Source organism: Athene noctua, chromosome 11, assembly GCF_965140245.1.
Source record: "Athene noctua chromosome 11, bAthNoc1.hap1.1, whole genome shotgun sequence".
In the NCBI taxonomy this organism is placed as follows: domain Eukaryota; kingdom Metazoa; phylum Chordata; class Aves; order Strigiformes; family Strigidae; genus Athene; species Athene noctua.
Window position 1 is genome coordinate 5,526,485 of NC_134047.1, and position 10,405 is coordinate 5,536,889.

The 10,405-nt window shown below is 42.9% G+C and overlaps 1 protein-coding gene across 1 annotated transcript in view; it reads left to right on the plus strand.

The window, feature by feature from the left end:
* Positions 1-7,415, plus strand: part of GPR50 (G protein-coupled receptor 50) — a 43,874-nt gene extending 36,459 nt beyond the window's left edge. Inside the window, exon 2 of the mRNA XM_074915161.1 lies at positions 6,547-7,415. Within this exon, the coding sequence (XP_074771262.1) occupies positions 6,547-7,415 (869 nt within the window). The remainder of the gene's footprint in view (positions 1-6,546) is intronic.
* The last annotated feature ends 2,990 nt before the right edge of the window (positions 7,416-10,405 follow it).

Consider the following 10,405-nt stretch of genomic DNA (forward strand, 5'->3'; position numbering starts at 1 on the left):
CCAAAGTGATGCAGAAACATCTGGTCACAGAAGGATGCAGGAGGAGGCTGAGAGTTTGTTTTTCAGACTGCCTCCCTCTCTGCCTTGGCCTTGCTCCTGCATGGACATGGGGCTGGCACAAGGCTGGGAGCAGCACCAAGTGCCCACAGCTTTCCCATAGGGAATGATGCCAGTAAATCAGGTAATCATTGGTAGCCCACAGCACGCTGCTGTCCTCTGGCTTTGTGCCAGAGACTGTGCTGAGAGATCTCAAAGGACTTTTGCCAGGAAAAAGTTAAATTATTCTGGAGTTTTATGCTTTTGTCTAGGACCTTCATGGTGCCCTTAAACTGGATATTTCCATGTTCTCTAACCTTACATCCTAAGGATGCTGTGGGCTGGCAATACCTCCTGTCCTGTCCATTACCCTCCATATCATTTTATGCAGCACAGTCAGAATTTGAGACCAGCTGGCAGCCAACTGCATTGTCTGTTTAACTGCAGGAAAACACACTTTATCCCCCCCTGAATTCTGATGGGGTAATGATAACAGATAATTGAATGAATGCTTTTCCCATTCTTTTGTTTATTCCTTTCTTTGAACAGACTCCCTAAATACATAAATAAAATCCTGAATTAAAATTTGTGGATTAATGAATTGAACAACAGATCTGTTCGTTGTTTTTTTTTTTTTTTTCCTGTTGCCTGGATCTCAGGGAGAGTTTCTCTGATTTTCACTTGTTCTCTCCTGTCAAACATTTTCAGTTGTCAGAATGGGTAAGTAACATGCTGGGCTGTTGTATGGGCACGTCAGATGGATCAGTGTTTATCAGAGTGCTGAAGAGTGACAACAATTAACAGTCTGTGATTTCTCATGTGCCATTTTGTTGTTCTGTGTGTGGTGTTCACTGTGCCCTGGAAGCCAAGAGCTTGCGTGGAGCAGTGAAATGGGTTGTAGTCCCATATAGAAGGATGGTTCTTAAATGCTCTTTGATGGGGTAAACACTGTCTTCCCCAGAGTGATCCTTTAGAGTCTGTGTTGTAAGAAATTCTTGTCAGTGAGGGCTGCAGGCTCACGATCTCCCAACACCACAGTATTATCCTTCTAAATTGCAGCAGTGTATGATCAATATGATTGCACACGCTCAGTGATATCTTTATATTATAAAAAGAACAAAATTGGTCTGAAAGTGTTTTCTATGAACTGCCACTTAGTTTGCAGAACTGAGCACAGGCTTCACGTCTGCAGACTAGAGGTTGCTGAACTACAAGCAAACGCAGAGTGAATGGCAGGTAAAAACAAACAAGAAAAGGAGGCTATCAAAGCTAAGAAAGAGTCTCACTACATGCCGAATAAAGCTTTTTTGACTTTATCTTTTTGCCTGGGGCAAACAGTACATTTTGTTTCTGTTTTGCAGTGAGCATAAGGTTTGGAAGGTTAGAGAATATGACGTTACCGTAAGTGGTCATCAGAGGCTTGCTTTACAGTCATGATCTGTTAAATTTTTTACTGAACCTTATTATATATATATCTCTCTGAGGTTGATGTGGGTCTTAATTCCAGTTTATCTCCTTGTAGACATGAGTCTGAGTTTTTTATAAAACCCAAAAGGAATACCATAAAGTTTAAGATGTGTTTTATTATAAGCCACAAATAGTAAGGTGTCAGCACAAACATACCAGTTGCCCCAATAAACTTTTAGCCTTATGTCATTGTGTATCTTAGCATGTTTTTCTCAATGTAGGTTTTTATACCTGTTGTTTTACAACTGTCAGTTATTCTGGCTGCAGCTGGACAGACGCCAGGGTCTGATCTCATTGCTGGGAAGATGTTGGGACAGTGTGGGGACTGGTCAGGCAGTAAGGCCCCATGGCACTCATGTCCATTGTTCTTGTGGGTCAGCTTCTCACCTGCTGGCCTTGAGGCTGTTGTATGCAGGTTTGTGTGCCTTAAAATGCTGTGCTGAGCACAGCTCAGAGGGCTGCAAGGTGGCTGACAGGAAGAGGCAACCCGGACAGTAAAGCCCTCTTTAGCCCTTCCCCCTTTTCAACTTCCATCAGTTGAAGCTGGACTCTGCCAGACGAGCAGAAGTTGATCTGCAAAACTCTTGGCTTTGAAGCCACTCCTGTCACTCAGGACATTTAAATTTCAGGATTGGGTTCACAGCTAACAGTGTTAACTTCAGGCTGCACTGAACATCTGTATCTTGTTAACCTGAAGCAAACAGTTCTGTGGTATTTCAGCATGGAATGTGAGTGTAAGAGAGCTTTATATGGATAACAGAGAACAGGAGTTTTGGGTGCTTGGTTTGGACATTTTGAGATGTAGAAAAATAGCTAATTTTCAGAAAAATATTTTGCCTCCATTCCCTTCTCCCCCCTTCCCCTTTTAACCCTGTGTCTATGTTCAAGATATCTAAACCACAGCCCATGTATACTAAAGGACAGCCTCCAGCTCTTGTGTGGGAACAGCAGATCTCTGCAACTGGAGCTTGTGTACCGAGGGATTTCTGAGAGCCTCTGGAGGCAGGCGGGGACAATGACCCTTGTATTTGTATAGCAATTCTCAGTTAATCTCTGTGGAAGAATGATGTGCTTTTGTATGAAAGTCAGGTGCTGTTAGGGCAGCCTGTCATTGAACACCTCTATGTACGTGGTTTATTGATTTGCAGAACTCATTGCGGTATTTCGACATTTCCTAGCACCAGGACTTGACAATAAATCCTCAGATAACCTGTGTTGTTGGATAATCCAGGTAAAATGAGAGTCAGGGTCAAGGAACTGCTGGAATACAGGAGCAGGCTGTTGGAGTGAGCAGAAACAGTATTACAGGAGTGTGGGAGGGAGGAGGGGAGCTCAAAGGCAGCAGTACTAGGGCAGAAGATGTTCTGGGATAAATTCCCTTTTGTATTACTCACACATGTTTATAATCTGCTCTGCTGCTGGGCTTTAAGGTTGGTTTGTGTTGGGTTTTTTTTTTCAAACAATTTGTGGATTACACTGTGAACAGTGTATCATACCTCTAAACCTATAGCTTTGTGTTGGACCTCTGTAATGTAAGAAGATTAAAAGTTTCTCTGGAAAGGTGGCCAAGTCTGTATTACTAGAGTGCTTGTGACAGACTTGACTTTCTCATGCTTCTTCATGTATGACTCTAACTGGGGGATGGAGCACAGTGGCACACAAACCAAGTTACACCAAGTAGAAGTTAAAAACAGGATGGAAAATGTGAAAGCTAATAAGGAAATACAGTCACATGCCAACAAAGAGAAAAAAATACATCTGAAAATAGTGTCACAGAAGCAGATGATTTAAAATGTGAGATAAAGTCCTGATGGTATTATTTATGGGCAGGACTCCTTTGTTTTGTAGTGGAAAAATGTAAAAAAATACAGTAGTGAAGATCAGTGGCAGAAGACTGCTCTTTACATTGCCTAAAAGCTACAAATTAGATGGCTCCCCATTCTGCAATGTTTTTGGGAGTGAGGGTCCAATCTCATCCTACAGAGGACAAGGACAAGAGCCTTTGGCTGCAGGGCGCAGCACACAGTGGCCTCATAGCAAATTGAGGATTGCAAGGCTGAAGCAATTTTTAATTAAAGTTACTCTTATTTTTATAATTAGCCAGCAGCCCGTTCCCATACTTTGAAGGACATGTTCTGCTTTGTAAGCATGCAGTGTGCCCCCTTTTCTCAGTACTCAGTCATTAAAAAATTTTCAGGACTGCCTAACAAGTGGCTATTATATGGGTCTGACCTTCATGTTCATCTCACCAGAAGAAAAATGTGGAGTTCACCACACGGCCAAATAAAATGGAAGAGGAGTTTGTTTCTGTGAAATAGTACTGAGTGAACCTTTCTGACCTTATTTTCAGGGACCTGACACCCTGCCAGGGCGATAGCCTTCTAGCTGATAGGAGAGCCAAGACTGCAAGGTGAAAGCACAGAGCAGAGGATGGCAGGTTTGCTCTCCAAGTAAAGGAGGAGATTATTCTTGTCTTGACAAAACCATCTCATTTTTTCCCTGCTGGAGCAACATGCAATGAAGTTGTGTCAACTACTGAACTACTAAGTCCATCCTGTGAATATTTTTTATAGATTTTTTTTTTCTCCTATATTTTTACTTTCTTCCAACTATTTGAGTTGATGAAGAAAGACTGACAGAATGCTCCCAGCAGCTGGCAGTGATGTGGTGAGGCTAATAATTTTCCCTATGACTTTGCTAAGCTTTGAAATCCACTGGTGTGCTATCTTAAGTAGGGAATATCCAGCTTTGTTCTGCTTTGCCTGATTCAGAACAGGTTGTTGAATGTGGCTTTCATTCCCAGCAAATGCAGAGGCTTGCTCTCCAGACACCTGTGTATATAAATATGTATCCAAGTGGGACAGGTCCAGTGAAGAGGGAGGGTTGTGGTGCCATCAGTGGAATCTGTCTCTAGCATCCTCTGAAAGTCTCCTTAATTGGGTTGCTGATACCCCTCTGTCTCTGCTTTTCTGTCTTGAAAATTTTTTGGAAAAGCTTTCCAAAAGGAAATTCTGGTGCTGGAGACACATTTTGCTTTTTGTTGAAGTGTGTATTCATTTTTGATCAAATGAATAGAAGTTTCTCTGAAGAGCATTCCCTCTCTAGGGTGCCTGCATGAGCACTAAGCCTGACCACAGGTGGTTTTGCCCTTGACAGTGGGTATGGAGTTAATTATATGGGGACCAGGTTCAGTGACTGCATTTTAAAAGGCTCCAAGTAAGGTATTAAATCAGCAAAAAAGCAGCACTGAGGCACAGCAGCCACAGAAGTTGTGTGCTGTGGTAAACCTGTGTATGTGAAACCCCTCTCTGAAAAGATTTCAGCACTTCGCATGACCTCTGCTAATACTTCTTTTTAAAAGGCACTTTGTGTCAGCTGTTTCAGCTCCACACTGCTGCGGGTTATTCTCAAGTCTGGTCTGTTTTCCAGTCAGCGTGAAGTGGACTCTGCTGCCTGATATGAACTGTTGACTTGTCCTGATAGTTTCTGTTGTCAAAAAAACACAGCAATGAGCCAACTGCAATGGCAATGCAGCTGTGATTTCTGCCAGCCTCTGGGTATGTTTTCCAAATACTGAAGCCAGTGACCTAGCTGAACTGAAATCTCAGTGAGTCCTTTAATGGGTACTACTGAAAAAGACCTCTTCCTAGTGCTTTTTTTCATATAATCTAGTAGACAGCAGGATATGAGGGTTTGAAGAGAACCGTGATCAGTTGGATGGGATGTTGCCTATGACACTTAGGGGCATAGGTGTTAACACCTTAAATGTGTTAAACATAGCCTTTACTGGCACTCTAGAAATATTTTACTTCCTGCCACTGCAGATAGACCTGAAGGTGTATCTGGAAAAGCAGCTGATTTTTCTAGAGTGCTGTCCTATAACTGCAATGTTGAGCTCCTCCTGAAATGACAATTTGTCTAGTCATCAAAAAGCTGAGTATTGATAGATGTCCTTTTCAACATTATAGCTGATCCTGTAGTTAAACTAAAAGAACTCGAGGTCCCTTTCTTAACGCATTCCTCTATTCTGACTGGGAAACTAACAGAAAGGGGTTTTTGCATAACTAAAAATGAACCAGACTCATAAAATGAGTAGTAACTGCCGTTAGCAAGTCACTGGTTGCCCAGGTCATTGGAGGCTGGTGTTGTCCCACACAATGTGCCATTTTCAGTCCAGCAAGGCTTAAATTATTTTATATTTGCACAGACTCTTAACTCTCTCCATTTTAGAGCCTAAATGAACAACCTGCAACATACACTCTGCAAGGATGGCTGACATCAGCTTATTGATCATATTCCCCGCCCAGCCCAGACAGTGTAGGAGTGACTGACCTTCCGTATTGCATTGAAAAACTTTAATATTAAAGGAACATGAAAACATACCAAATAAGATAAGCCCATAAAGACTGGCTGAACCATGGGTCCCAGAAGAACACACGCTCCTTAGCATGAACACTGCAGAAATTCCGTTGAAAATATACCTGTTCACATGCAGAAGACCAAAAAATACCTTTCCTGTGCAACTGCTGTCAGTGCAATGAATAAATCACTTGAAAACTTAACCTGCCTGCCCCAATTCTTTGGCCCATGATGGACAAAGCTTATGTAAAGTGTCACTATGTGATGTTACAGAAAGTATTGTGTCCTATACAGTATTTAAAGGAATTAAGTTCTCTGCAGGACAGCAAATGCTAGTGGCTGCCTGGTGACTACAGCCATGCTGGCTGATTTACAAGGTGAGCAAAATCTTTTTCTCTTACATGACTTAGAGGGACACGGGAACCTGACCCACAGCCATAGCTGAGTTAAGGGTAACGCTTCCAGTTTAGAATTTTCTTAAGAAGGAATATGCACGTTAATCATGCCTAGTTATTTTCCATTGCTGCCACTGGTAGAGCAAAGTCTTATTTTCTAGGATTTCAAATCCTCAGTGGAGGGTAGAGTGAAGCCCATTAGAAGAGTTAGGCCTAAAGAGGAGTTCTGAGTTGTGAATTGTCTATCTGGACCTACACTAACCTCTCATCGTCTCTCTCCTTTTTGTAGGCAACATCTTTGTCGTCAGTTTGTCTGTTGCAGACCTTGTAGTTGCAGTTTATCCATATCCTCTGATCTTGAGTGCCATTTTCCATAATGGATGGACCATGGGAAACGTTCACTGCCAGATAAGTGGGTTCCTGATGGGCTTAAGTGTCATTGGGTCCATTTTCAACATCACAGCGATTGCAATCAACCGCTACTGCTACATCTGCCACAGCCTTCGGTACGATAAGCTCTTCAACCTGAAGAACACTTGCTGCTATCTCTGCCTGACCTGGATACTCACAGTAGTGGCAATTGTGCCAAACTTCTTTGTTGGCTCCTTGCAGTATGACCCCCGGATTTACTCCTGCACCTTTGCCCAGACAGTGAGTACATCATACACCATCACAGTGGTGGTGGTTCACTTCATCGTCCCACTGTCCATCGTGACGTTTTGCTACCTACGGATCTGGATTTTGGTAATTCAAGTCAAACACCGGGTAAGACAAGACTGCAAGCAGAAGCTCAGAGCAGCTGACATCCGGAATTTCTTGACTATGTTTGTGGTTTTTGTGCTTTTCGCTGTGTGCTGGGGACCATTAAACTTTATTGGCCTTGCTGTTTCAATTAATCCTTCAAAAGTGCAGCCACATATTCCAGAATGGCTTTTTGTCCTGAGCTATTTTATGGCCTATTTTAACAGCTGCCTCAATGCTGTGATCTATGGGCTTCTTAACCAGAATTTCCGGAAGGAGTACAAAAGGATACTGCTGACACTCCGGACTCCCAGGTTGCTGTTCACCGATGCGTCCAAGGGTGGGACGGAAGGGATGAAAAGCAAGCCATCTCCAGCCGTAACAAGCAACAACAACCAAGCTGAAATACACTTATAAGTCCCAACAGTACTATTTATTCTGGATTACAGTTGTATATATAATATAAAAGAGCCTTTCTATGTGTGCATTTCACAGCTGGTGTTGCTGGGCCTCATGCAAGGAAGGAGTCTGCTACCTTTCATGCTTAGCTTATTGCTGTGACATCAAGGCTTTGAGTAAGGAATGTCAGAACAGAAACGACTGATCTTTATTTTATTTTATTTTATTTTTTCATATGCTATCTTTCACCATGTGCCTAGCTAGTAAGTTTGGTTGCTTTTGCCACAAACATGCCAATACCCTCGGAAAGGGAAGCGTTCAGAGTGCATGGAGAAATAGTTATGCTTGAAATGCAGCCTTCAAGAACTGGCAAAATTCCCATGAGTTAAAACAAACCTTTCCTCCCTCCCTCTGAATTCTATTTTTTTTAGCATTAAAAACCCCCAAACTATAGCAAACAGAGTGTAAACTGCATGACTTGTTACCTTTTCAGTTAGGTAACAGTATTAGCCAGCAGGCATACATACTGGCATGATGACTTCCACTGCATGTGCATTTGTTTTTATTTTCTCTTAAGCTTTAGAAGCCATCCTGGGCTAGGTGTGAGGCAGGCATTTTAATTGAATATCTACAGATATTAAATACCCTTGTACTCTCCTTTCCAGGTCATGACTAAGAGTGTAACATATGATGTAATCTGAATGCAGGAAAATACTTGGAGCCTGATTCTAATTTAGGCAGTGTCCTGTCATGGCCTGCATTCATTCCAAACATCTTTCAGAAGTCCCTGCTACATGAACATCATAAAAAAGATGAACATAGCAGAATCCCATCTGTTTAATGCAGATGCCGGCTTGTAAGTTCCAGGAATATTTACACTTGTAGACAAAGGGAGAATGGGAAGGAAATGTTTGTTCCAAACACCTCTCCTTTTCCCCACCACATAACATGAAAAAACATGGAGATTTTTTTTCCATTTTATTTATGTACAAAACTGTAATTAATTCATGGAGCTGGGAGAGGAAAGCTACTTAAGCATATTCATGCATCAGTTCTCAGTTAATGCCTGAACTCTGTTTTTGTCATTGGAAACAATGTCCTGACGTGCTGGGAAGGCCAGTATCACCAGTTGGAAACAACACATGGGCAAAGAGAAGGCTGTTTCTTTAATGGAGTGTATGTGTGTGGTGGGGGTGATGGCAGCTGTCTGTAAATATGACTTTTTTTTTTTTCCCTTAGCTTCACTGTGAATTAATCTCTTTATAGTTTTAAACATCTGCTTTGACACAGTCCCATAAAATCAGCAGGTAAAACTCCCCTGGTGCAACTCTGCCTTCAAGCTAGTAAACCTGGCTTGATGCTGGTGTACTGAGAGGCACAGTGGGAGATGTGTGATGGAGAGGAGCAGGTCTGAGCCCCATGGGTCTAGAGGACAGCAGCCAGCCCTGCTCCTGATCATGGAGTGCAGCCTTCTCTCTTTGATCATAGTCAAAGCAGGTGTAGTTCCCAGGGCTGAACCCTCAAACACTGAGAACCAGGCTTTGCGATAGCATGTAGGTGCTTAGAGATGGTGGTTTGTAGGATTTATAAAAACCCTGAGCAGGATAAGGGTCTAATCCTTGGCGAAGTTAACAAGCCATTTGTGCGTTGTTTGCTGACAGCAACTTGTTGCTGAATGTCACCTCTGCTGATTTTTCGGGGGGAAGAGGAGTTGAGAGAAATTAAACCCCTTTATGAAATGGGGCAAGAAACATTGCATGGCACGTTGCTTTGGTGAGGACTGGTGTGCATGCTGCCACGTGGTGAAGGTTGCTGCAATGCAAGGGGGGGGGGGGGGGTCTATGTGTTTACAGGGCACCCTGGCATTTCATGAAGTTTCAGACTTGAACATCTCAGCCACTTCAGATGATTATTGTTTTAAAATGTACTGCAGCCAGTCTCCCATAATAGGAATCAAACTGAGTTCTGTTTTGGCCTCTCAATCTGCCTGAGTATGGCCAAATAAAGGTATCTTGACCCTCAGAAATAAAGTGGAATAATTCTGAGTCAAATGTGGATAAAAAAAGCACTGTGGAATCCATAACTGCACAAAGTGTTTGTCCTGTTGTGCCAAGAAGATAACCTGTGTTCTGTGACTAATCTTCAAAGTAATTTGCAATTAGCCACAACAGTGTTAGTTAGAATCACACTAGCAAATAATTTTAAGCATCTAGCGCCAAGCCAAATATGCTTCTTTCAATTATGAAGAATCTTGTACAGGTTTGCCAAATGTCTCAAATACCCCACAGGTGGGGTTTCATTTTATGGATTGTCTTTTTAATTGAATGTTCGGTGAAGACAATGTGATATTTTTTTTCTTAAGCTTGTATTTGCACTATATTTCTTACTCAGGCTCCAAAGTAATAGCCAGCAAGCATCTGAACCAACCAAGTAAGCCAAAGAGGTCCTGAGCAGGCAAGCTGTGGGAGTCTCTGCTAGCACCAGGTAGGAAGAGGAGCAGCACAAACATGATAGGGCACCTCTCCAGGACTTGCAGAGAGTCGCTGCTGAACCAAACTATGCAAAACGATAGGGGGATCTGCTCATCCTCTGCTGTAGGGTCTGAGCCCGACTCCTGCCCAGGTCTTTGCAGGGGACAGGCTAAGTACCTGCTGTGCTGGGGTGGTTCTGAGCAGCTCCTGCATGTGCAGACCCTGCCACTGCCCCACGGGGTGGCATGGGTCTGTGATGGGTGCCGTCCAACAGCACAGAGAGCTTGCTCTAGAACGACCTGTTCAGAAGTGCTTTGGGTGTCCCATAATAAGTGAGGACTGCCCAGGAGTGAGCCTGGAGCTGGGCCGATTAAGCTGCTATGGTTGGAGTCCTGAGCTCAGTCCTGCTAGAGCTGAGGTGTTGCAATATGAAACATGAACAGCAGGGAACATGGTTTCAAACAGAAGACACTGTGCCATTTGCTAGCACTTTGATACAGAGATGGTGCTTAGAATAAGATAGATTTTTATACTGAT